This window comes from Tribolium castaneum, chromosome 7, assembly GCF_031307605.1.
Source record: "Tribolium castaneum strain GA2 chromosome 7, icTriCast1.1, whole genome shotgun sequence".
Classification (NCBI taxonomy): Eukaryota; Metazoa; Arthropoda; class Insecta; order Coleoptera; family Tenebrionidae; genus Tribolium; species Tribolium castaneum.
The window spans coordinates 2619079-2644194 of NC_087400.1; the positions used below are offsets into that span (position 1 = coordinate 2619079).

The window sequence follows — 25116 nt, forward strand, 5'->3', positions numbered from 1 at the left end:
TAATATTTTCCCAAAATTATAGTTAGTGTTTATTTCAGATCCATTTTTAGTATTTCATTAAAACTTCAAAACTTGAAAAATAACAGTCGTAGAGCAAAACAGTTTACTTTCCGAAATCAAAAATACTTAGGGCAAAATTTAAAAAAATAGTTAATATCGAGAATCGTTTTAGCTTCAAGTGACTGTTCCGATTACAGAGGAATTTTTAGTTTCACAATAAACAATTCATAACTCGAAAACTAAAATTCTTAGAGCAAAACGGTTTATTCCAGCGTATTCTACAGACGATTTTGAGTATTTTGTAAGCTATTTACAATAACCTAATTTTTTTAAATATATTTCCAAAATTATAGTTAGTGTTTATTTCAGATCCATTTTTAGTATTTCATTAAAACTTCAAAACTAGAAAAATAAAAGTCGTAGAGCAAAACAGTTTACTTTCCGAAATCAAAAATACTTAAGGCAAAATTTAAAAAAATTGTTAATATCAAGAATCGTTTTAGCTTCAAGTGACTGTTCCGATTACAGAGGAATTTTTAGTTTCACAATAAAAAATTCATAACTCGAAAACTAAAATTCTTAGAGCAAAACGGTTTATTCCAGCGTATTCTACAGACGATTTTGCGTATTTTGTAAGCTATTTACAATTACCTAATTTTTTTAAATATATTCCCAAAATTATAGTTAGTGTTTATTTCAGATCCATTTTTAGTATTTCATTAAAACTTCAAAACTAGAAAAATAAAAGTCGTAGAGCAAAACAGTTTACTTTCCGAAATCAAAAATACTTAGGGCAAAATTTAAAAAAATTGTTAATATCAAGAATCGTTTTAGCTTCAAGTGACTGTTCCGATTACAGAGGAATTTTTAGTTTTACAATAAAAAATTCATAACTCGAAAACTAAAAGTCTTAGAGCAAAATGGCTTATTCCAGTGTATTCTACAGACGATTTTGCGTATCTTGTAAGCTGTTTACAACAATTATTAATTTTTTTTTAATATTTTCCCAAAATTAAAGTGTTCATTTTAGAGGCATTTTTAGTTTTTTACTAAAAACACAGCTTACTTTCCGAAATCAAAAATACTTAGGGCAAAAATAAAAAAATTGGTTAAAATCGAGAATCGTTTCAGCTTCAAGTGACTGTTCCGATTACAGAGGAATTTTTAGTTTCTCAATGAAACAAATTATAACTCAGAAACTAAAAGTCTTAGAGCAAAACGGTTTATTTCAGCGTATTCTACGGATGATTTTGCGTATTTTGTGAACTGTTTACAACAATTACCTAAGTTTTTAAATTATTTTTCAAAAATTATAGTGTTCATTTCAAAGACATTTTTAGTTTTTTCTTTAAAACTTCAAAACTAGAAAAATAAAAATCGTAGAGCAAAACAGTTTACTTTCCGAAATCAAAAATACTTAGGGCAAAAATAAAAAAAATGGTTAAAATCGGAAATCGTTTCAGCTTCAAGTGACTGTTCCGATTACAGAAGAATTTTTAGTTTCTCAATAAAAAATTCATAACTCGAAAACTAAAAGTCTTAGAGCAAAATGGTTTATTCCAGCGTATTCTACAGACGATTTTGCGTATTTTGTAAGCTGTTTACAACAATTATCTAATTTCTTTAAATATTTTCCCAAAATTAAAGTGTTCATTTTAGAGGCATTTTTAGTTTTTTATTAAAACTTTATAACTAAAAAAATAAAAGTCGTAGAGCAACACAGCTTACTTTCCGAAATCAAAAATACTTAGGGCAAAAATAAAAAAATTGGTTAAAATCGAGAATCGTTTCAGCTTCAAGTGACTGTTCCGATTACAGAGGAATTTTTAGTTTTTCAATGAAAAAAATTATAACTCAGAAACTAAAAGTCTTAGAGCAAAACGGTTTATTTCAGCATATTCTACGGATGATTTTGCGTATTTTGTGAACTGTTTACAACAATTACCTAAGTTTTTAAATTATTTTTCAAAAATTATAGTGTTTATTTCATAGACATTTTTAGTTTTTTATTTAAAACTTCAAAACTAGAAAAATAAAAATCGTAGAGCAAAACAGTTTACTTTCCGAAATCAAAAATACTTAAGGCAAAAATAAAAAAATTGGTTAAAATCGAGAATCGTTTCAGCTTCAAGTGACTGTTCCGATTACAGAAGAATTTTTAGTTTCTCAATAAAAAATTCATAACTCAAGAACTACAAGTCCTGGAGCAAAACGGTTTATTCCAGCGTATTCTACAGACGATTTTGCGTATTTTGTAAGCTGTTTGCAACAATTATCTAAATTTTTTAGAGATTTTTCCCAAAATTATAGTGTTCATTCCAGAGGCATTTTTAGTTTTTCATTAAAAGTTTATAACTTGAAAAATAAAAGTCGTAGAGGAAAATAGTTTACTTTCCGAAATCAAAAATACTTAGGGCAAAAATAAAAAAAATGGTTAAAATCCGGAATCGTTTCAGCTTCAAGTGACTGTTCCGATTACAGAGGAATTTTTAGTTTCTCAATAAAAAATTTCTAACTCAAAAACTAAAAGTCTTAGAGCAAAATGGCTTATTCCAGTGTATTCTACAGACGATTTTGCGTATTTTGTAAGCTGTTTACAACAATTATTAAATTTTTTTTAATATATTCCCAAAATTAAAGTGTTCATTTTAGAGGCATTTTTAGTTTTTTATTAAAACTTTATAACTAAAAAAATAAAAGTCGTAGAGCAACACAGCTTACTTTCCGAAATCAAAAATACTTAAGGCAAAAATAAAAAATTTGGTTAAAATCGAGAATCGTTTCAGCTTCAAGTGACTGTTCCGATTACAGAAGAATTTTTAGTTTCTCAATAAAAAATTTATAACTCAAGAACTACAAGTCCTGGAGCAAAACGGTTTATTCCAGCGTATTCTACAGACGATTTTGCGTATTTTGTAAGCTGTTTGCAACAATTATCTAAATTTTTTAAAGATTTTCCCAAAATTATAGTGTTCATTCCAGAGGCATTTTTAGTTTTTCATTAAAAGTTTATAACTTGAAAAATAAAAGTCGTAGAGGAAAATAGTTTACTTTCCGAAACCAAAAATACTTTGGGCAAAAATAAAAAAAAATAAAATGTGTTTGAAATTAGCCATAAAATAGTTAAAATCGGGAATCGTTTCAGCTTCAACTGACTGATCCGATTACAGAGGAATTTTTAGTTTCTCAATAAAAAATTCGTAACTCAAAAACTAAAAGTCGTGGAGAAAAACGGTTTATTCCAGCGTATTCTACGGTTCATTTTGCGTAATACAGTAGTTTTTTACATTTTCTAAACTCTAAACTCTAAACATTTTTTTCATAAAACTGTCTATTTTAGAGTGTTTTAAAATATGCTATCGTGTTCGGTACGTAATTTTATGTTTAGAAAACTATCTTAGTCAAAACGCGTTTACGAGTCAAAATTAATCAAAAATTTTTACGTTCATGTGAGTTTTTTGGAACTTAAAAAAATGTTCTTTATTCAGACTCAATCCAAGCATGCTTAAAACACTTTTTTATATCTCTAAAACCCATAAAAGAGCCAAACCAAAGTTTATTAATTGATCACATTTTAAAGTTTACGATTTTTTCGATTTTTGCCGAATTATCATTAATAACTCAGAAAATATTAGTCATAATCCATATTGTGTTATATCGTTAGAAAGCACATTTCATTTCTTATCTTTTAAAAAAAAGATCAAGAATCTGCGACGTATAGTTCGGGAGAAAAACGCTGGCAAAGACAAAATATACATCCGTGTGGCGATTACAACGGAGTTTGACTTTTTTAATATAATTGTAATCGCCGCTTGAAAATAAAAAAAAAATTAAATATCGACAATCTAACGCCGACTTAGCTAAAATAAGGTCCTCTGTCAAAAATTATGATATTTCCGCCGTAATCGACATTATTATGATAACAGGCAAAACTGTAATATTTAATTTGTAAACGAATTTTTTTCAAAGTTTATAGCACAAGAAGAACAAAAGAACATTGTTTCTATTTGTTTATTGTTTATTGAGTAGTTTTTTGACCGCTTATTTAACAACTCCGCCGTAATCGGCCTCAACTTTAAACGCCATTTTCTCAAAAACCGTAAGTCTCAGAAGAAAAACAAAAAAAACTCCAAATTCAGCGCACAATTCTCTACCGAATAGTAAAAACCCGAAAGCGATCGTCCGCCGGAAAAAAAAATGCCGATTAAATAATGATTTACATCCGCATTCCGGTCAAATTTTCCAAACACAAAACCATCTTCTAGAACAAATCCGCAATAATATCACGCATGTAGGAGTATAGAAAGTAAATTTATTTATTTCGCTTGATATTAATAGCTCTACAGTTCGTGCGCTCGGTCCAATTAATTATACAGAGTGTTCAAATGCCTACTATTCAGTCTTGCAGCTTCGTTGGACAGTCCGATCATTTGCTCGAACAAGTCCTTGATATTTTGGCCTGTGTTGCGTCTCCACTCGGTCCAGGTGTACTGGAGTTCGTCCCAGTTCCTGCTGAAGGCCATGATGTTGGTCAGGTCCGGCTGCAGGCGCAGGCCGCACCTGAAGGGCTCCTTCAGGGCGCAGATGGAGGCGCTGTTGTAGATGGCCAGCATGTCATTGATCAGTCTATTATACTGCAAAAAGCATAATAATAATAGTGATTAGATTGTTTCGTGACAGTTCTCGGCATTCATTAGCACATCCTCAGGCATTCTTGACTCAAATCAAATCGCATCAGGCGTTGCATAAGCGATTAGTGAGAGTAATTGCTGGGAGAGTGAGTGGAATGTTGAAGACGTGCGATCGTTTAATTAAAGATTTGTTATATTTTTCGAGTGGAAAGAGATGAAGCCTCCGGCGAGACTTTCTTCCAACACTTGGGATTATTTCGATTTTTGTTTTTCTCGTCTTAATTCGAATGTTATGTAAACTGGTCGTTTCTGGTATTTTTGCAAAAAGTTACGATAACTTGCATTTACCGTATGTAGTAAGCGCAATGTTTATTGCTAAAGGAAAAATAAACGAATTGTGACTGACTGTTGTGATCTACTTACATTCATAATTTGTATTTTGCAACAATAAATCATCTTATTATAGAAAACCATTTATACAGTAGTGTATAATTGGTTGCATACAATGTAACAACTCTAAGTTAAGATAGTCATGCGCTCCTGACATTGTTCTTAAGCAAAGTAGCGGGAATTTAAATGCGACAGTAGTTGACTACATATCGTAATTACTAATTAAATTAAAATATGTCTTAATTAATTTAATTAAAAATCCATGCAATGTTAAAACGAAGAAATAAACAAATTATGAATTAATTAATTAGTGATTAATTTTATTAATCACTAATTGTTTGTAAATTAGCTTAATTAATTTTTCTTAAATGTATTGGTCATTTATGTACTTTAATGTAATTTATTTTTAAAATTACTTTAAGTTTAGTTAATTTATAAATTGCTACTTGTTTGTAAATTATTAATAATTAATTGTAAGTATTATTAATTATTATTATTAATTAGCATTTTTTGTGTTTTAAAACTTAAATTACTCTTAATTATAATTACTGTTTTTAGTAGCAATTAATTAATTTAATTTTGCTACATGGACAAACCATCGCTTGTTCTAAGATGACACAAGAAATAGCAAACTATTTTTCGCATATATTTAATAGTAATTAATTAATTTATTAATTAATTAATTTGAATTAGGAAAATAAAATTAAATTACACTTAATTATAATTACTGTTTGTGATAGCAATTAATTAATTAATGGAAATTTGCTACATGGACAAACCTTCGCTTGTTCTCAGATGACACAAGAAACAACAATTGCATATAATTGATAGTAATTAATTAATTCATCAATTAATTAATTTTAATTAGAAGACATTATTGAAAAATTCTGAAAAAATCACAGGCATATAGAAGAATACATTGTGTCTAGTAGTAGTGTTTTGAGATACACTTTTTTGACTCACCCTGTATAAAAAAGTCAATAATGAATTAATAAAATTAATAAAATAATAATAGAATTAATAAAAGATTCCAAATAACATACTCTGACCTAGAATGCGAGCAAATAATCAATTTATTAATTAATTAATTAGTTTTTATTAATCACTAATTGTTTGTAAATTAGCTTAATTAATTTTTCTTATATGCATTGGTCATTTATCTAATTTAATCAGTCAATGTCAAAGTCAACTGGATAATCTGTTCAAATTTTGTTTTTAAACTTACTTTAAGTTTAGTTAATTTATTAATCAATACTTGTTTGTAAATTATTAATTAATTAATAATTAATTGTAAGTATTATTAATTATTATTATTAATTATCATTTTTGCGTTTTAAATCTTAAATTACACTTAATTATAATTACTGTTTTAGTAGCACTTAATGAATTAATTTAATTTTGCTACATAGACAAACCATCGCCTGTTCTAAGATGACACAAAAAATAACAATTTTTTGCATCTATTTAATAGTAATTAATTAATTTATCAATCAATTAATTTGAATTAGAAGATTAATATTAAATTACACTTAATTATAATTACAGTTTGTAATAGCAATTAATTAATTAATGGAAATTTGCTACATGGACAACCATCGCTTGTTCTCAGATGACACAAGAAACAACAATTGCATATAATTCATAGTAATTAATTAATTCATCAATTAATTAATTTTAATTAGAAGAAATTTTTAAAAAATTCTGAAAAAAATCACAGGCATATAGAAGAATACAGTGTGTTTAGTAATAGTGTTTTGAGATATACTTTTTGACTCACCCTGTATGATAAAATCAATACTAATTAATTATTTAAAATTACAATTGCACATTTTATGTTAATTTTCCAGCTTAATTTATTTTAATTAGCCACTGTTTGTTTTTCTAATTAATTAATTAACAATTCAATGTACAACGAGTGACAAAAGCAACGTCAGTGAGTCGACCACAGACGAAACTATGAATTAGAATTTGACCTTGATTGAGTCATTTATGGCCAATTAAATAATAAAGTTGCATGTATTGTTTTTTATGACTCCATTCATTTTGCTATAAATAAAAAATACTCACTCGATCAAGTTGGTCTGGCGATAAGGCTGCAGGGCCTACTATGGACAAGTACCTAATCTGCCTGGCCACTGAAGAATTTGGGACATTTCTGAGACTCACTTTATTCAAAAGTTCCCAAACTCCGTGCTGGAATTGCGAGTAGACTTGTTGCGCATTCAACTGGAAAATAATTAATTAGTTAATTAATTGCGCATCGAGTCACATTTAGAGGGTTAATTGTGCCGTAATTATCCTTGAAGATTCCTAGAAAAATCGAAGATAGTGTTATACAGGGTGTGGTCAGGTGTGGTGGGAAAAAATGCATCTATCGCATCGCCAACTTGATTATTAGTAAAAAATCGAGTCACGACCTAATTTACAAATTAGGGAGTGCTGATTTAATTAATTATTGTAGCCTTGATCTCAGAAAACATCCGAGAATTTTGTTTTGCTCACTTGATTTATGAGTAAGTAACGGTTGTCCTTGCCTACTGCGACCAGGATGATCCGTGAGAAATGACAGGAAATGCACCGTTTGTCATGCAACTGAGGATTTTTCTCAAATGTTTGCTTATTTTGAATTATTGAATTTAAATTTTGACCTTCAGATCTTTATCGATCATTTATTATTGATTGCAAAAAGCGACAAAAAATATAGAGTGTAAACAAATTATTTAAGAAGTGTGGGAGGAAAATTTAAATAAAAAAACTCAAAATTTGATTGTTAATTGTTTGATAATAAAATATACCAGGTGAGGGAATAATTTTTGATAGTATACCGGGTGAGGTAAGTTTTACTGTAAAGCTGTACTGAAACAATTTTTTTGGAAAAAATCGAAATAAATTTGAAATAAACAATAGGATAAATTAATTAAAGAAATTATTTCGCTTCTGTTTTGTAAAGTCTATTATTTTTGGCGGGAAATTTAAATTAAAAGATATTCAAATTTTGTGTAAAAAAATTGATACTTTTTCAGCAAACAAGACTGTAATTTATATTTTTTTGTTATACAGGGTGATTCATGTTTTACTGCCAAGCGCTAAATAGCTTTATTTTATAAAAATAAAATTTTGGAAATGTCGAAAAAGAAGAATTCTACCTAGGTTTAAAAGAATTGTTTTATTTTTTTTGTGTTTGTTTATTAAAAAAATATTTAAAAAGAAAAACATATAGTAAAAAAAGTTAAAAAAAACGATTGATTGAGCGATTGATTTTTTTTTGCTTTTTTGAAAAAATATGTAGTTGTATGTTTATGTTTGTACACGTGTTATTTTTTGAGCTTGATTGTATGTGAAAAACATGATAATTGTAAAATGTGTAACACATTGACATTGACATTACACCGCCTGTGCCTTGTCCAGATCCCCTATACGTTGTAACACACTTTACTAATTGCTCTTACACAATCACCTAGTGTTTAATGACAGATCATATACACGGGACAAAACAATGCTTTAATGTTAGGAAAGCGTGAGGAACGGCCATGAATAATTCCCATTTGTTTAACATATATTTTTAAAAAAAATCTACTTTAATTAAAATCGGCGCGAAATTTAAATTTTGCCCGCATCATCAACTTTCAAAAATTGCACAATGGAGTGTTTTTCGGTGTTCGAATTGCGGTGAAATTGCCTAAAAATGGCAAACGAAAGTAGAATGCGGTGATAAAGACGCAAACAGGCCGATGACCCTGTTTACACTATCATCACACTTTTCCTATCTTGTTTCGTAATTGTAACATTGGCATTGTTGGCTTGGACTAGTCAAAAATAAAAATAAAAAACTTTCTAACAAAACCGAATAAATACATTAAAGAAGTATGTTTTTTTTTGTTTGATGGGTGGTAGAGTGTATGATTGCGTCATTTAATAACAACTAAATCATTTCATTTGAAAAAATTAATTTATGTGTAGTCACGGACATCACAATTATGTCATTTTTTAACTTGTTTGTTTATTTGTAGCGAGATATGTAGGTTATACAAGAAAACTTGTTTTTCTATTGTTCAGTTTGAAAAAATGCAGTTTGGGGCGAATTTTAAACAATTTGGTTGTTAGAGTTCCAAAATTGGGAAACAGATTTTAGCTAATATTTGCTGATTTTTTTTTTAGTTTAAATCAGTTATTTCTCAGAGTGAAACAGTCGAGTCATTTAGCTCCAAATATTTTTTATTTCAAGAATAAAGCTAGCTTGCAGTTCACGTGTACGTTTTTCTTTATGTATTATTTATTATTTTCTGTTATTTTATCATATTTTCCTCATTTCAACTTTTTTTTGTATAGAAAAATTGTCTGCCCTGATCCGGGTTTGAACCCCCGACCCCACGTGTTGAAAGAAGCGCTTGTACCACTGGGCCACCACGCCCTAGCGAATGATCGCCTTTTGCACACATTTTAACGTACATTTTTTAAAATTTAAAACAGTATTACAAACTACTTTAGGGACAAATTAAGGAAAAGAAGACAGTGTTCTAGAATTTTCCAAAGGTGTAGAATGATTTTTCAGATCAAAATTCGAATAATTCTGAAAAAAATTATAAAAAAAACAAAAAGTTCGATATTAAAATGGCATTGCTTTATGTCATTTTCAGCACATTTTTGACTCAAAAACTTGAAATTTTTGCCAAATTCCATCATAAATCGTGAAAAAACACCAATTTTTTTTATTTTTTGTCACAAATAATGAAAAAATTCCGCAAATTTTCGCCGTTTTTCAGGTCTTTTGGCACAACAACTATTAAATTAAGTTCACATTTGTTCTATTTTTAAATTTTTCAAAGTTCTCTTGCATTTTTCGGTCAAATAAAACTCACCTATTGCGGAAAACTCAAGATTAAAAGTATAAAATTGAGTCGAAAAAGACAATTTTTTTCTCTTTTAAGTCGAAAAACAGCAAAATTTATCGAAAAATATATTTTCTTCAAGCGTTTTTTCCACCAAAAAGCGACAAATTAAGGTAAAAAAGACATTGTTTTAAAGGTTTTCAAGCGTGGAAGTTTTGTTTTATGTCATTTTCAGTACATTTTTGACTCAAAAACTCAAAATTTTTGCCAAATTCCATCATAAATCGTGAAAAAAACACCCAATTTTTTTATTTTTTGTCACAAATAATGAAAAAATTCCGCAAATTTTCGCCGTTTTTCAGGTCTTTTGGCACAACAACTATTAAATTAAGTTCACATTTGTACTATTTTTAAATTTTTCAAAATTCCACTGCATTCTTCAGTCAAACGAAACTCACCTAATTCGGAAAACTCAAAATTAAAAGTACAAAATTGAGTCAAAATAAACAATTTTTTCCTTATAAGTCGAAAAATTGCAAAACAGATCGAAAAAAACATTTTCTTTAAGCGTTTTTTTTTCACAAAAAAGCGACAAATTAAGGTAAAAAACACATTGGTTTAAAAGTTTTCAAGTGTGGAAGTTGAACCTCAATTTTAAAGTGACATTGTTTTACTGTTTTATGTCATTTTTAGCACATTTTTGATTTAAAAACTTGAAATTATTGCCAAATTCCATCATAAATCGTGTAAAAAACACCAAATTTTTGTATTTTCTGTCACAAATAATAAAAATTTTCGCAAATTTCCTCCGTTTTTCAGGTCTTTTGGCACAAAAACTATTGAATTAAGTTCACAATTGTACTATTTTTAAATTTTTCAAAGTTCCATTGCATTCTTCAGTCAAACGAAACTCACCTAATTCGGAAAACTCAAAATTAAAAGTACAAAATTGAGTCAAAATAGACAATTTTTTCCTTATAAGTCGAAAAACAGCAAAATAGATCGAAAAAAACATTTTCTTTATGCGTTTTTTTTTCACCAAAAAGCGACAAATTAAGGTAAAAAACACATTTGTTTAAAGGTTTTCAAGTGTGGAAGTGAACCTCAATTTTAAAGTGACATTATTTTACTGTTTTATGTCATTTTCAGCACATTTTTGACTCAAAAACTTGAAATTTTTGCCAAATTCCATCATAAATCGTATAAAAAACACCAAATTTTTGTATTTTTTGTCACAAATAATAAAAATTTCCGCAAATTTCCGCCGTTTTTTTAGGTCTTTTGGCACAAAAACTATTAAATTAAGTTCACCATTGTACTATTTTTAAATTTTTCAAAGTTCTATCGCATTTTTTGGTTAAACAAAACTCATCTATTTCGGAAAACTCAAAATTAAAAGTATGAAATTGAGTCGATAAACAACAAAACAAATCGAAAAAAAAACATTTTCTTCAAGCGTTTTTTTTTCATTGTTTTTACCCTTTTTATGAATTTTTGACTCAGTAACCCGAAATTTTTGACGAAATTCATCACGAATTTGAAAGATTTTTTGGATTTTTTGGTCAAAAATAAAACCATTCAAGCACAAAAACTACTAAATCAAGTTTTGAGGCCAAATCAAAAAATTTTCCCCATCATCATCAGAAGAAAAATATTTGAGCACAGCCGCCCTTGACGCTTGCAGTGAAAGTCTTGTAAAAAAATTACCACACATCTTATGTTTCCAGATAATGGAAAAACTGACTTGAGCAACACAATTTTATGTTTACACGTCTTGTTAGCAGATAAAGTCATAAATCAGGACCAAAACACCAAAAAAAAAAAACAATTCTGTAAAATATTCTGTATAAAATGCATCGACGTGAAGGTCCCCCGTGTGAACAAATATTGTATTCGCATAAACAATTTTTTACAACTTGTACACCGACTTTTTCCAAGCCAAGGAAAGCAAATTGCGCCAACTTTTCCACTTATTAAACAAACCAAAAAAAAAGTAACGGCACACTCTGTATTAAATTTTCCTCCTTTACATAACGAAACCAACTGAAAGTATAGTAATGTTCGAGTAACAATAGCTGAGAACTCGCTCTATTTTATTCCTTTCCCAGGCATTTCCTGCTGATAAACTTACGGCTTCCAATTGCGTTGCCTGATTGACATTCGTTTCAAAATCCCACTGAGCGGCGACATTTCGCGTGCATTCCTGCGAGCCCTGCAGGTCCAGAGCTTGCAGCAAAGCTCGGACGTCACCACTCGGCCCGCGGTCAAAACCCTCGTTCGGCCGAAACCTGTTATCGTCCACTGGCTCGAAATTTTGACTATTGTAGTCCACATTTTGGTTTTGGTTGTAGTTGGGATTTTGTGGGTTGTAGTCAATAGTTTGGGGCTGGAAGTTGGGGTTTTGTGCCAGAACGAGGCGCGTTAGGAGCACAAAGGTGGCAAACTTCCGATTGTTACTAATATCGCACATTTTTTGAGCTTGTTGCTTCAATAAGTTGCATATTCAAACTGACAATTGGCGGCGTATCTTCTGGATTACACGACACGTGAGAACTTTGTGTGAGTGGGAGGGGCGCATTTTACCTTGTCCTGGCCTGGGCTATTGTCGCTTTCACGCAATTGTTTGGTAATGGGACGTTGGAACTGCCCTTTTTTATGGGTGTGGACAAGAATTTTTCTGATTCATGGATAATTGTGAAGAACTAACTGAACATTTTCAAAAATGATAGATTTTTATTATTACGACACTCGCCTACGGCTCGTGTACTTGTACTCGGGCCTTAAAAGCTATTAGACGAGACTTGCATACATAATTTTTTCTATGATCCAGCCGGTTGTAATAAAAATTACATTTTTTTTAAATGTCAGGCTACTGTCAAATGCTCAAGGCCACCTAATAAAATAAAATAACGTAAAGTATTCTTGGTATAAATGGTCTTTAAAATTAAATACCTCAAGTGTAGTTTGTTTTCATATATGTAAATTATTATTTCCTTTAAGAGGACACCTCCATTGAGCAGGCAAAAAGCATATCGCTGTCGCTGTCCGCTTATTGGAGATTTTACTGTAAAATTTGGTCCCAAATTGATTTTCACTGACTTTTGGATTTTTTTTTATTTTTTTAATACTTAATCAAACGTACAAATGCTGCATAATTAGCGTTTTTTTAATAAAAGTGTAATCGAAATATACAAATACAGAGTGAGTCATTAATATGGGCGTGCTCGATTGCACCGACACTGTCAAAAATATTGAAATGAATCAAATGGCACTGCAAATGGGAAGTCAAAGTGCACGTTTTAAAATTATTTTGTCCTATACAGGGTGTTTCATTTTTACAGTGCAGCCTTTAACATAGTTTTTTTAAATGGCACCCACTGTATATTTGTACAGGTTTAAATGTACATTTTTTGGGCTTTATAAATCAGTTTAGTTTTTGCAATTTGCTTTAACCATTCAGAAGTTATTTAATTTTTTCTACAATTTTGTGCGTCTGCAGGCACATAATTAAAAAATCGCAGTGTGCTTGGTTTTTAAGATATTGAGTTGGGATTTTGTCTGTGTGTAAACAACTGTCGGGAGTATTTTTCGGCGATAAAACTGTCCATTTACATTATAGAATTGCCATGCTGTGACACATTCATTTTGGTAAACTTTGAAAAACCATAACTTGATTTTTTTGAATAGCACTCTCTGTATTTTATTGCTGATTATTATTCAGCATCTTATTTACGTCTTTTTTACCTCTTAATTTTTTTTTCAAAAGTTGATAGTTTCGGAGATAACTTGATTTTTCTGCAAAATGCACATAAAATTCCTTGGATACCAACGTAGTGTGCCATGTAAAACAATATATTCTGACATATCAACATCAGACTGGCGTTTTTTGTACGTGACGTTTTGATTTTATTGTGAAAATGAATTTTTCATGTAAATTGCATACAAATCTCATCGAGATATAAACTTTAATTTTGATAAGAAATCATTAAATAAATATGAAAAAAAACGACGGCACTACTAGAGAAAATATGCAAGAAATAATTAAAAAAGCTTTTTGTAGAATTGATCATCTCACCTTAGAAGCGGTGAATTTTTAAAAAGAATTGGCCAATCTATTGCTTTATTGCTTAAAAATGCCGTCATTTTAAACAGTTTTGTAACTGCAAGTAACATGTTATCACTTGTTTTTTAAATTGTACTATATTTTTATCTTTATCTCAAATTGTTTTATGCTGTATTTTGTTATTACGTTTAATTTGTTGTTTATATTGTTTAAAAATTAAAGCAATTTTGACTTTATTGTTTGTTTACTCTTCTATTTTTTATTTTTTTTTATTACTTTCCAAGCTATCTCGATCTAGTATTTACTTCCTCGTTTAGATAAAACCCTTACTATTTAAAATTAAAGCACGGAAATTGCAAAAATCAACTTAAAAAATTACCGGTCTCAATCAATACAATGAACTGTATATCGAACGCCGTACTTCGTGAAAAAAATTAATAATTGTAATTTTGTCCTTTTTCGTGCATTACTTCGATAAACAACTCTATTATGAACTAATATATCGAACAACAAAAAAATATAGAAAAGATATACTAATCCAGGAAAGAATTAAACCATCATTAAATTCCACAAAAAGTGAAAAGTATTTGGACAAAACTCTTGTCGTGTACTTCCCTAGTGTATAATTATCAGAAAAACGCTCCATTTTAATTCAAAAGACCTCAATTAACCGAACCACATTTTTTCCCAAAATTCTCACATAAATAAGTGATATTGTAGCTAATTACAACCACATTAGCAACAAATAAATTAAGTAAGAAATATCCATTTCACGCAAACTTTATCTCGCGGCTATTTCGAGCATCACAACGCGGAAAATACGAAAACATCAAGGATGTAGCATAAAGAGGACAATTGTGGTCGTTTAATTACAAATAATTTCGAATAAATTGTGTGAATATTTTTCTAGGGTCAATACCTGAATTGATCTATTGTGTGGCTTTTGAAGGGACAATGGCTTCTGTCAAACCTATGTTCAAGAACAAATTGCAAAATCTTCTCCATTCATCAAAAGTTAATTCTAAACATATGATTTTGCATGAGATACTGTAATTATTCGTATGTGAACAAGCAAGTGCTTCGCTTTTGAAGGCTGACGCAATTAGACGAACAAAGAGCAAAGTTTTTTCGAAAAATGCAAATGCAAACGGCGCTACTAATTGATTAATTCGCCAATTAATTAACGAAATGCAAGGACAAGTGATCAAATTTTCATTTTAAAGCGGGTTTAGTCATAAATGGACCATTATTATGCGATAAATCATCGCTTATTAAATGAATACACTTGTCACGTAATAATGAGTAACGCAGGGCAATTAGGTGTTGATGTATAAGTACAGCAAAGGTCAAAAATCACGTTATTAACGAGTTTTGCGCTTCGAAAACAATAACAATAATAATAACGGTGTCTGTAGAATAGATAAATATCAATAAATTAAACTAAAGATAACAATACATTAGAGAAATATGAATTTGCATGATGTGAGAGTGAAATCAAAAGTTTTTTTAAATAGAGCAGACATTTAAATCGTCTAGACAATAGAATACGTATTATGGGAAAATGTTAGGTGAGAACAAATTTCGAGCAAAGAAAGTACGGCGATGGCGAAAAATCGAATCTCTAGATTTGCGAAATAAGTTAAAATTAAAAAAAATAAGACATTTTTTTTATTCAATTTCAAATTCAAAGATATCGAAATAAGTTAAATGGCACTGCAAATGGGAAGTCAAAGTGTACGTTTTAAAATTATTTTGCCCTATACAGGGTGTCTCTATTTTACAGTGCAGCCTTTAACATAGTTTTTTTAAATGGCACCCCCTGTATATTTGTACATGTTTAAATGTACATTTTTTGGGCGTTATAAATAATTTATGAAAAACTAACTGAACATTTTCAAAAATGATAGATTTTTATTATTACGACACTCGCCTACGGCTCGTGTACTTGTACTCGGGCCTTAAAAGCTATTAGACGAGACTTGCATACATAATTTTTTCTATGACCGGCCGGTTGTAATAAAAATTACATTTTTTTTAAATGTCAAGCTACTGTCAAATGCTCAAAGCCACCTAATAAAATAAAATAACGTAAAGTATTCTTGGTATAAATGGTCTTTAAAATTAAATACCTCAAGTGTAGTTTGTTTTCATGTATGTAAATTATTATTTCCTTTAGGAGGACACCTCCATTGAGCAGGCAAAAAGCATATCGCTGTCGCTGTCCGCTTATTGGAGATTTTACTGTAAAATCTGGTCCCAAATTGAATTTCACTGACTTTTGAATTTTTTTTTATTTTTTTAATACTTAATCAAACGTACAAATGCTGCATAATTAGCGTTTTTTTAATAAAAGTGTAATCGAAATATTCAAATACAGGGTTAGTCATTAATATGGGCGTGCTCGATTGCACCGACACTGTCAAAAATATTGAAATGAATCAAATGGCACTGCAAATAGGAAGTCAAACTGCACGTTCTAAAATTATTATGCTCTCTACAGGGTGTTTCATTTTTACAGAGCAGCCTCTAACATAGTTTTTTTAAATGGCATTCCCTGTATATTTGTACATGTTTAAATGTGCACTTTTTAGGCTTTATAAATCAGTTTAGTTTTTGCAATTTACTTTAACCGTTCAGAAGTTATTTAATTTTTTCTACAATTTAGTGCGTCTGCAGGCACATTATTAAAAAATCGCAGTGGCCTTGGTTTTTTAGATATCAAGTTGGAACTTTGTCCGTACGTAAACAAATGTCTGAGATATCTTTTGGTGAAAAGATCACACATTTGCATTGTAGTATCACCTTGCTGAGACACATTCATTTTGGTAAATTTTGAAGGACCATAACTTGATTTTTTTAAATAGCATTTCCTGCATTTTATTACTAATTATTATTCAGCGTCTCATTTTACATCTTTTTTACCTCTTTAGTTTTTTCCAAAAGTTGATGGTTAAAGAAATAATTCGGTTTTTTGAAAAATGCACACAAAATTTCTTGTATACTAATGTAGCGTGCTATGAAAAACAATACATTTTGACATAATAATGTCAAAATGGCATTCATAGTACGTCACGTTTTGATTTTTCACGTAAAATACCTAGGAATCTCATCTAGACATAAATTTTATTAAAATTTTGAAAAGAAATTATTAAATAAAAATGACAAAAATTTACAATGAAGAAATAAAAAAATAAAAAACCGAGGTATAGCAAATCAACAGTAAAAAAAATAGGTAAACGGGAAAAAGTAAGGAAGAGTAAAACAAAATTAGATAAAAAGAAAACAAAACAAAAAAATAAAAAAATAAAAAAGCAAAACAAAAAAAATAACAGAAAACAGAAGAATACACATAACTAAGAAAAATAAATAAAAAAGTAGCTTAAATAAATAATTAAAAGAATAATTTACTTAAATTATGTTTGATTTTTAAAATATGGCATTCTTTAGTTAATAATTCTTCAATAGATTTGTTTATTGGAGTCGTAAGGTTTCAAATAAGAACAAAAAATTAAAATTAGCCATCTGGACTTGTTTCCAAGCCAATAAAAATTTCAAAAACTCTAATTACAGCTGTAAAAGAAGCGCAAACTTTTAATTGCTTCTGGTCAATAATTAGGTCAAACTTAATAACTCCCCCCAAGTCTTATAAAAACCCTCAACACCTCAAACTCGTCATTTCCTCAAAATGTCCGACCATTTCCGCTACGTCTCCACCATTTTCAAACTGAGCGGTTACCTCCCGTCCCTCAAAACCCTCAAAACAAAAATCCTCAAATACGTCTTTTCCCCAATCATGTTCACTCTAATAACCTTCATTATCTACAACTTTCGCTACATGCACCATGATATTTTCGAAATTGCACGAACTTGTGAAGCTCTATCAACCCATGGACACGTAAAAACACCAACATTTCATAAAACAAACGTAAAAAATTCAATTCCAGGTTTTTGGACGCAAACTTGCAGTCCTCAAGCATGCAAATTTGATCGAACAAGTGATCAACGATCGGAATTTTTTTTGGAGTTATGAGAAATTTGGCGAAAAGTTGGGCCAAAGGTTTCGGCAAAAATTATTTTTCCGAGACTATGTCATGAAAAGTTTGAGTGCAATGAGTGTTTTAATGTTGGCCTATTTTTATCTAACTCCTGTTTTTGTGAGAAGTGTTAATTTACCGCAAGCTTCATGGGTCCCACAATTTTCGCACGCCACTGCTTTGGTCTACTTTTGCCAAGTCGTGTGTCTATCAGAGAGCATCCCAGTGGCGGTGATCATAGACGGGACGTTTCTCCTCATGGGCGCCGAGCTGGAAATTCAGTTCAATCTCCTGAAAAAAACCTTAAAAGCGGTGGAAATTGGGCAAAATTCGGGCCAAAAACACGAGGAAAAATGTCTAAAACAACTAAAAATTTGTGCCTCCTATCACGATTTTTTGCTCAAGTATTTAATTTTTTTGTTGGTAGTTTTGGAAAATCGTGTTTTAGGGAACACGTGAAGATGAAGACAATTTTTTCCGAATTTTTCCTTCTCCAGTACTTGCTCTCAATCGAAGGGCTGTGTATTGAACTTTTCGTGGTCAATAAGTAAGTCAAAATTTTGGAAATTTTTTTGATTTTTTTTTCAGGGCCCAAACTTGGGGCCAGTTTGCCCTAGGGGCCATTTACGTCGTGGGGATTATCATGCAAAGCTCTTTTACTTTTCTTTCAGCCAGTAATCTCGAAATTGAAGTGAGTATAACCAAGTTCAAAAAATTAACTAATAAAATATAAAATATAAAATATAAAATATAAAATATAAAATATAAAATATAAAATATAAAATATAAAATATAAAATATAAAATATAAAATATAAAATATAAAATATAAAATATAAAATATAAAATATAAAATATAAAATATAAAATATAAAATATAAAATATAAAATATAAAATATAAAATATAAAATATAAAATATAAAATATAAAATATAAAATATAAAATATAAAATATAAAATATAAAATATAAAATATAAAATATAAAATATAAAATATAAAATATAAAATATAAAATATAAAATATAAAATATAAAATATAAAATATAAAATATAAAATATAAGATATAAAATATAAAATATAAAATATAAAATATAAAATATAAAATATAAAATATAAAATATAAAATATAAAATATAAAATATAAAATATAAAATATAAAATATAAAATATAAAATATAAAATATAAAATATAAAATATAAAATATAAAATATAAAATATAAAATATAAAATATAAAATATAAAATATAAAATATAAAATATAAAATATAAAATATAAAATATAAAATATAAAATATAAAATATAAAATATAAAATATAAAATATAAAATAAAGTGTTTTTTGTATTGTATTTTTCTGTTTTTATAAAATAATTGTTCTTTATTGTTCTTTAGTATTTTTAGTACTGTATTTTTCTATTCTTATATCTAATATTTTTCAGGCTGAAAGCTTAGCTGACTCGATTTACGACGTCGATTGGTATAACGCCAAAGATCCCCGCATCCGGAAACACATTTTATTCATGTTGATGAAAGCCCAAGAACCGCTCCGGCTAACCGGAGCCGGTTTATTCGACGTTAACCGGAACATGTTACTCCAGGTATTAAAAAAAAACACTTTTGACCCAAAAAATGCGTTTATTCCAGATCATGAGAACCGGATTTTCAATTTCAACAATAATGCGACAATTTTAACTCTTCATAGATTGTCTGTGGGGCACCACGACTTCATAAGGGGGCTCATCGTCCTCCACCACCCACAAAGCCCCATTCTCCCCCTCCTTTATCACCTGAATCAGGGCCTGGGCCACTTTTTCAGGCCTAAAAACACACTTCAGTCACAAAAAACACAATTTTTACTCACTTTATGGCAAATTTGTTCAACTTTTCGAACTCTTTGTGCACCAAATCTGGGAATAAAAGTTTGCTACTGGAGGCTGGTCTAACCTTTGTCATGGGAGTGTCCACCAGGCCCGGACAAATTGTAACGATACGGACCTTATATTCGTCGTAAATGTGGGGTCCCCCGAGACTGCGCCCCAAACCCACCACTCCATGCTTCGAGGTGCAGTAAATGGGGGCGCTTTGGAGGGGGCACAGCCCTAGGACTGACGCCGTGTTGACTATCACCCCCTCAGCTTCCGATTTGTACTTCGGGAGGTACGTCCGAAGGGCTAAATACGTCCCTTCGATCACAGCCACCTAAAATTAAAAAATCAAAAATTGTCAAAATTTGACAATTTTTGATTACTAGATTGATGTCAATTGTGCGTTTCCAGTCGATTTCGTCGATGACTCCGGCATTGTTGACCACAATGTCAAGTTGGTTGTACGTTGCCACGGTTTTGTCAAAGGCGGCTTTGGAAAAATCAAAAATTGTCAAATTTTTTAAAACACTCACCTTGCAATTGTTTTTTGCACGTGACGTCCGTTTTAATAAATGTCACTCTAGAGTCCTGCAGTTCGGTATTTTCACTTATGTCAACCACTGATACGGCCTAAAATTTTTTTTCAAAAATTGTCAATTTTTTTGGAACTTACTTTTATCCCATTTTTGAGCAGCTCTCGCACCATGGCAAGGCCAATACCACTTGCGCCCCCTGTCACAAGGGCTACTTTACCTTTTAGCTCATCCATGGCCAGCTTCGATGACTTGCAGAGACACGAAATATGTTTAAATAAATGTGTTTTGCGATAAGATTGGTTGTAATTTGATAACAAAAGAGAAGGTCATTCGAGAATTGAACAGCTGTTTTCATTTAACTATTGACGCCAAATAGAATTATTAAAATAATTTATGGACATTTATGTTGCAGTTCTATTGTTTCGTGTAATTAGAAACGTTTTATTGTTTGTTAAAACATAAAAAACCACAATTTTAATTAAATAAGTGTATTTTATTGAATCGCAAAACAAGTGTAAAAAAAAGAAAATTGGTACAAAAAAATAAAAAACTACTAAATCGAATTAAATAAAAAATATATAAGAAAAAAGAAAAAAATAATAACATTAATGTTAAAGTTCCTTTAATTAAAAAAAAAATTTAAAGACAAGGGAAGAAATAAAAAAAAATAAGAAACAAAAAAAAAAATTGGTTAAAAAAATGGTAGCAAAAAGAAAAAAATAATATAAATAATAGAAATAAAAACAAGTCCGCATTTTTTGTTACAAATTTATTAAAAAGTACAAATTAAGCCTTCATTAACTTCCTGTCAGGTACCACAACCTCATAGAGCCCCTCCCCCCCTTCAACCACCCAGACCGAGCCTGTCTTCCCCTTCTTCACCACTTCAATCAAAGCCTGTCCAATTTTTTCAGGCCTAAAAAAAAATTAAATCCCTAAAAACACACACCCAAAAACTCACTTTATAATCAAAGGTTTCATCAGCGCAAACTGCTGTGCCAACCAATCAGGAAACAGAATTTTACTGGGCACTGTTTTGTTACCACTGGTTAAAGCAGTGTCAACTAACCCAGGACAAATGGTCAAGACCCTAACTTTGTATTTTTCGTACATTTTTTCACCCCCTAGAGACTGCCCCAAACCGACAAGTCCATGCTTGGCGGTGCAGTAAATGGGGGTGCTTTGAGCGGGGCTAAGCCCTAGGACTGAAGCTGTGTTAACTACAACCCCCTCAGCCCCCGATTTGTACTTCGGGAGGTACGTTTGAAGGGCTAAATACGTCCCTTCGATCACGGCAACCTGAAAATTAAAAATCAAAAATTGTCAAAATTTGACAATTTTCGGTTACTAGATTGATGTCAATTGTGCGCTTCCAGTCGAATTCGTCGACGATTCCGGCATTGTTGACGACGATGTCAAGTTGGTTGTACGTCTCGACGGTTTTGTCAAAGGCGGCTAGACAAAGTCAAAAATTGTCAAATGGAAAATAGTCAATTTTTTATCTACCTTGTAATTGTTTTTTACACGTGACGTCTGTTTTGATAAATGTCACTCGCTTGTCGGCTATTGGTGCTTCACTTATGTCAACTATTGACACGCCCTGAAGTTAAAAACTTGTCAAAAAATCCAAAAATTGTCAAAAAAGCTAAAAATTGTCAACTTACTTTAATGCCATTTTTGAGCAGTTCTTTGACAATGGCTAGGCCAATGCCGTTGGAGCCTCCAGTCACAAGGGCCACTTTGTCTTTGACACTGTCCATGGTTCACTAGATTGTTGTGATTGTTTGATATTTATAGTCAAAATCTGTGTTTACGAATGAGAGGTGATAAGATTACACCTCAATGTTAAAAGTAGTGTAAAGTCCATTTCGAAAATTTAATAATAAGTTAATTGCCAGTCATTATCACGTCACATAACAGATTTCAAAGATAAAAAAAAATTAAAAATTTTTTTTAACTTTTTTCAAAAAAATCTAGTTAAATAATGAACCAGTAAGTAAAATAATTCCTCCATCATTGGAATCAATCAACAAATGCATTTTTTACCACCTCCTGCAAACTTTGCCCCATTTGCCGTTTTAAATATTCAAGGACGAAACTTCCACACACTCATTACCCAATTACCATAGCCAACTTGACGACATAATTCGATTAAAATCATAAATTAACCACAACTTTAACCTTATATAAAAAACTGGCCGTTTAAACCCTACTCAAACGCCCAAAATGGGCGCCAGCATCCACTACTTCAACTATTTCTACGGCCACAGCCAGTCCTCAAAATTCCCAACCTCCTCAAAATCCCTCAAAGCGCGAATCTTCAACTACGTTTTGTACCCAATTTCTTGCACAATTCTTGCCTTCATGTTGTACAATTTTCGGTACATGAACGACAATATTTTCAAAATCGCCAGAAATTGCCAATCGATCACATCCTTTGGCCAGGTAATAACTCTTTAATTATTTTCCATCTTTTAATTATTTTACAGATTTTTACGCGTCACTTCATCTACGCCCAGCACTCTTTTTTGTTAGAAAACCTCCTGAAAAACACCGCAAAAAACTGGAAATATGACCCAAAAAACCCACTTTTTGGGCACAAGACCTGGACTCGTGTAATCCTCGTCAAAAGTCTCAAAATCATGTCATTTTTCGTGGTCACTTTTATTATAATTTTGCCGTTTTTTTGCCAAGATATCGATTTGCCGCAAGCTTGCTGGGTGCCAGGTTCTGGGCACAAAATGCAACTTTTGATCTATTTTCTGCAATCGGTTTGTTTGCTCGAACCGATGATTTTGCTCGACATGGTCGATTCGGTGTTTCTTCTGACTGGAGTGGAGCTCGAAATACAGTTCATTTTATTGCGGAAAGCGATCAAAAATGTGCAAATAAGCGAGCAAGAAAACCAAAATTTTTGTATGGGGAAATTGAAATTGTACGCATCTTATCACCAGTTTCTCTTAGAGTAGGTTTTAGCAACACACTGTATAAGTTTCAGTTGATTTGGGCATTTCTAGCCAACACACTGTATTGAAGCAAGCTTTTTCGTCCTTTTTCTTCCTGCAATATTTGGTGTCGGTGCAAGGACTTTGCGTTGAAATTTTTGTGATCAAACAGTACGTCTAAATTTTTTTTTTTGATAACTTTTAATAATTTTTAGAGCCTCAACGATCGAGCAAATTTTTTTCTCAGCTACTTATATTGTAGCCAATGCTATGTTTCTCTCATTTGCATTTTTAGCAGCAAGTTATCTCGAAATTGAGGTAACTTTTTCGATTTTTTTTTTTCAATAATAATTATTATAGGCTGAGGCTTTGCCTCACGCAATTTATTCAATTGATTGGTATAATGGTGACGAGAAATTAGGGAAACACGTTCTTTTTATGTTAATGAGGGCCCAAAAGCCCTTAATATTGACTGGAGCTGGAATGTTTGCAGTCACGAGAAATGCCTTACTTCAGGTATTTTTTGCTTAATTAATAAATTTTTACGTCTAGTTATTGATTTTTTAAGGTTTATCGGCTTGCGTTTTCAATTTCCACGCTTTTAAAGCAAGTTTAATTGAGTTAATTAGGAGAATAATTGAACACAAGTGCACAAAAAAATCACAAACATTAAAAAAAATAAAAAAATATTTTTTTTCTTCTTTATTTTAATAGTCGTTAAATTAATGATTCAAAATGACACACTAATCAACTTTTAACTTTAATTTTTTGTAGGTAGTACCAAACAACTGTATCTTTTTCTGTCTTTAGAAAAAAAAATGCCTAAAAAATTTTTTTTTATTTTTTTCTTTAAGTTAAACTTATGTTTAAGGCTCAAAGAACACGCTAATTAATTCATTGTACGCAGACACAATAATTAAAACGAACTGAAATTGGTGCCTGATGATGAAGGGCCGAAACAGGTCCCTTTAAAAAAAATTTAAAAAATATTTTTTTCCTTCTTTATTTTAATAGTCGTTAAATTAGTCGTTAAATTATTGATTCACAATGACACACTTATCAGCTTTTAACTTTAATTTTTTGTAGGTAGTACCAAACAACTGTATCTTTTCCTGTCTTTAGTAAAAAAAAATGCCTAAAAAACTTTTTTTATTTTTTTTTTAAGTTAAACTTATGTTTAAGGCTCAAGGAACACGCTAATTAATTCATTGTACGCAGACACAATAATTAAAACGAACTGAAATTGGTACCTGATGATGAAGGGCCGAAACAGGTCCCTTTAAAAAAAAATTTAAAAATATTTTTTTCCTTCTTTATTTTAATAGTCGTTAAATTAGTCATTAAATTATTGATTCAAAATGACACACTTATCAGCTTTTAACTTTAATTTTATGTAGGTAGTACCAAACAACTGTATCTTTTCCTGTCTTTAGTAAAAAAAAATGCCTAAAAAACTTTTTTTATTTTTTTTTAAGTTAAACTTATGTTTAAGGCTCAAAGAACACGCTAATTAATTCATTGTACGCAGACACAATAATTAAAACGAACTGAAATTGGTACCTGATGATGAAGGGCCGAAACAGGTCCATTTAAAAAAAAAATTTTTTAATATTTTTTTCCTTCTTTATTTTAATAGTCGTTAAATTAGTCATTAAATTATTGATTCCAAATGGCACACTTATCACCTTTTAACTTTAATTTTATGTAGGTAGTACCAAACAATTGTATCTTTTCCTGTCTTTAGTAAAAAAATGCCTAAAAAAATTTTTTATTTAAGTTAAACTTATGTTTGGGATTCAAAGAACACGTTAATTAATTTAT

At 30.3% G+C, this 25116-nt stretch overlaps 5 protein-coding genes across 5 annotated transcripts in view; 2 read left to right on the plus strand and 3 right to left on the minus strand.

Annotated features, from left to right (window-relative positions):
* The window catches only part of Ance-3, a 40761-nt gene extending 28412 nt beyond the window's left edge, over positions 1-12349 (minus strand). The window contains exons 1-3 of the mRNA NM_001170772.1: positions 11982-12349; positions 7089-7247; positions 4394-4634 (exon numbers count right to left, since the gene is read on the minus strand). Coding sequence (NP_001164243.1) covers positions 4394-4634; positions 7089-7247; positions 11982-12320 — 739 coding nt within the window. The 5' untranslated portion in view covers positions 12321-12349. The remainder of the gene's footprint in view (positions 1-4393; positions 4635-7088; positions 7248-11981) is intronic.
* A 1822-nt stretch (positions 12350-14171) lies between these two features.
* Positions 14172-19547, plus strand: LOC100142608 (uncharacterized; the record flags this gene model as incomplete). Its single annotated transcript, XM_015984060.2, has 5 exons — positions 14172-17808; positions 17858-18351; positions 18396-18494; positions 18536-18638; positions 19389-19547. Coding segments are annotated over exons 1-5 (1065 nt in total), but the record flags the coding sequence as incomplete, so codon positions are not given.
* Positions 19548-19564: 17 nt separating this feature from the next.
* On the minus strand, positions 19565-20688 carry LOC658002 (15-hydroxyprostaglandin dehydrogenase [NAD(+)]). Its single transcript, XM_964421.5, has 5 exons — positions 20488-20688; positions 20348-20444; positions 20198-20304; positions 19811-20148; positions 19565-19767 (listed from the first exon to the last, which is right to left on the minus strand). Exons 1-5 carry the CDS (start codon positions 20581-20583, stop codon positions 19638-19640), a joined length of 768 nt encoding a protein of 255 aa, XP_969514.1. The 5' UTR covers positions 20584-20688; the 3' UTR covers positions 19565-19637.
* Positions 20689-21102: 414 nt separating this feature from the next.
* On the minus strand, positions 21103-22169 carry LOC135265229 (15-hydroxyprostaglandin dehydrogenase [NAD(+)]-like). Its single transcript, XM_964352.4, has 5 exons — positions 22015-22169; positions 21857-21950; positions 21699-21805; positions 21312-21649; positions 21103-21266 (listed from the first exon to the last, which is right to left on the minus strand). Exons 1-5 carry the CDS (start codon positions 22108-22110, stop codon positions 21137-21139), a joined length of 765 nt encoding a protein of 254 aa, XP_969445.1. The 5' UTR covers positions 22111-22169; the 3' UTR covers positions 21103-21136.
* A 346-nt stretch (positions 22170-22515) lies between these two features.
* On the plus strand, positions 22516-24379 carry LOC107398777 (odorant receptor 22b-like). The gene is made up of 6 exons (XM_015984128.2): positions 22516-22795; positions 22840-23315; positions 23368-23466; positions 23511-23613; positions 23656-23811; positions 23864-24379. The coding sequence occupies exons 1-6, from the start codon at positions 22577-22579 to the stop codon at positions 23909-23911; spliced, it is 1101 nt and encodes a 366-aa protein (XP_015839614.1). The 5' UTR covers positions 22516-22576; the 3' UTR covers positions 23912-24379.
* The last annotated feature ends 737 nt before the right edge of the window (positions 24380-25116 follow it).

What these genes read in the sequence shown, in the direction of transcription:
- LOC658002 (XM_964421.5), bottom strand. Translation starts at nt 20,583, where the DNA reads ATGGATGAGCTAAAAGGTAAAGTAGCCCTTGTGACAGGGGGCGCAAGT. An exon ending in GCACAATTGACATCAATCTA is followed by an intron (nt 20,149 to 20,197) that starts GTAATCAAAAAT and finishes TTTTAATTTTAG; the next exon opens with GTGGCTGTGATCGAAGGGAC. An exon ending in TTGAACAAATTTGCCATAAA is followed by an intron (nt 19,768 to 19,810) that starts GTGAGTAAAAAT and finishes GTGTGTTTTTAG; the next exon opens with GCCTGAAAAAGTGGCCCAGG.
- LOC135265229 (XM_964352.4), bottom strand. Translation starts at nt 22,110, where the DNA reads ATGGACAGTGTCAAAGACAAAGTGGCCCTTGTGACTGGAGGCTCCAAC. An exon ending in GCACAATTGACATCAATCTA is followed by an intron (nt 21,650 to 21,698) that starts GTAACCGAAAAT and finishes TTTAATTTTCAG; the next exon opens with GTTGCCGTGATCGAAGGGAC. An exon ending in ATGAAACCTTTGATTATAAA is followed by an intron (nt 21,267 to 21,311) that starts GTGAGTTTTTGG and finishes ATTTTTTTTTAG; the next exon opens with GCCTGAAAAAATTGGACAGG.
- LOC107398777 (XM_015984128.2), top strand. Translation starts at nt 22,577, where the DNA reads ATGGGCGCCAGCATCCACTACTTCAACTATTTCTACGGCCACAGCCAG. An exon ending in CAAGTTATCTCGAAATTGAG is followed by an intron (nt 23,614 to 23,655) that starts GTAACTTTTTCG and finishes TAATTATTATAG; the next exon opens with GCTGAGGCTTTGCCTCACGC. An exon ending in CGAGAAATGCCTTACTTCAG is followed by an intron (nt 23,812 to 23,863) that starts GTATTTTTTGCT and finishes TGATTTTTTAAG; the next exon opens with GTTTATCGGCTTGCGTTTTC.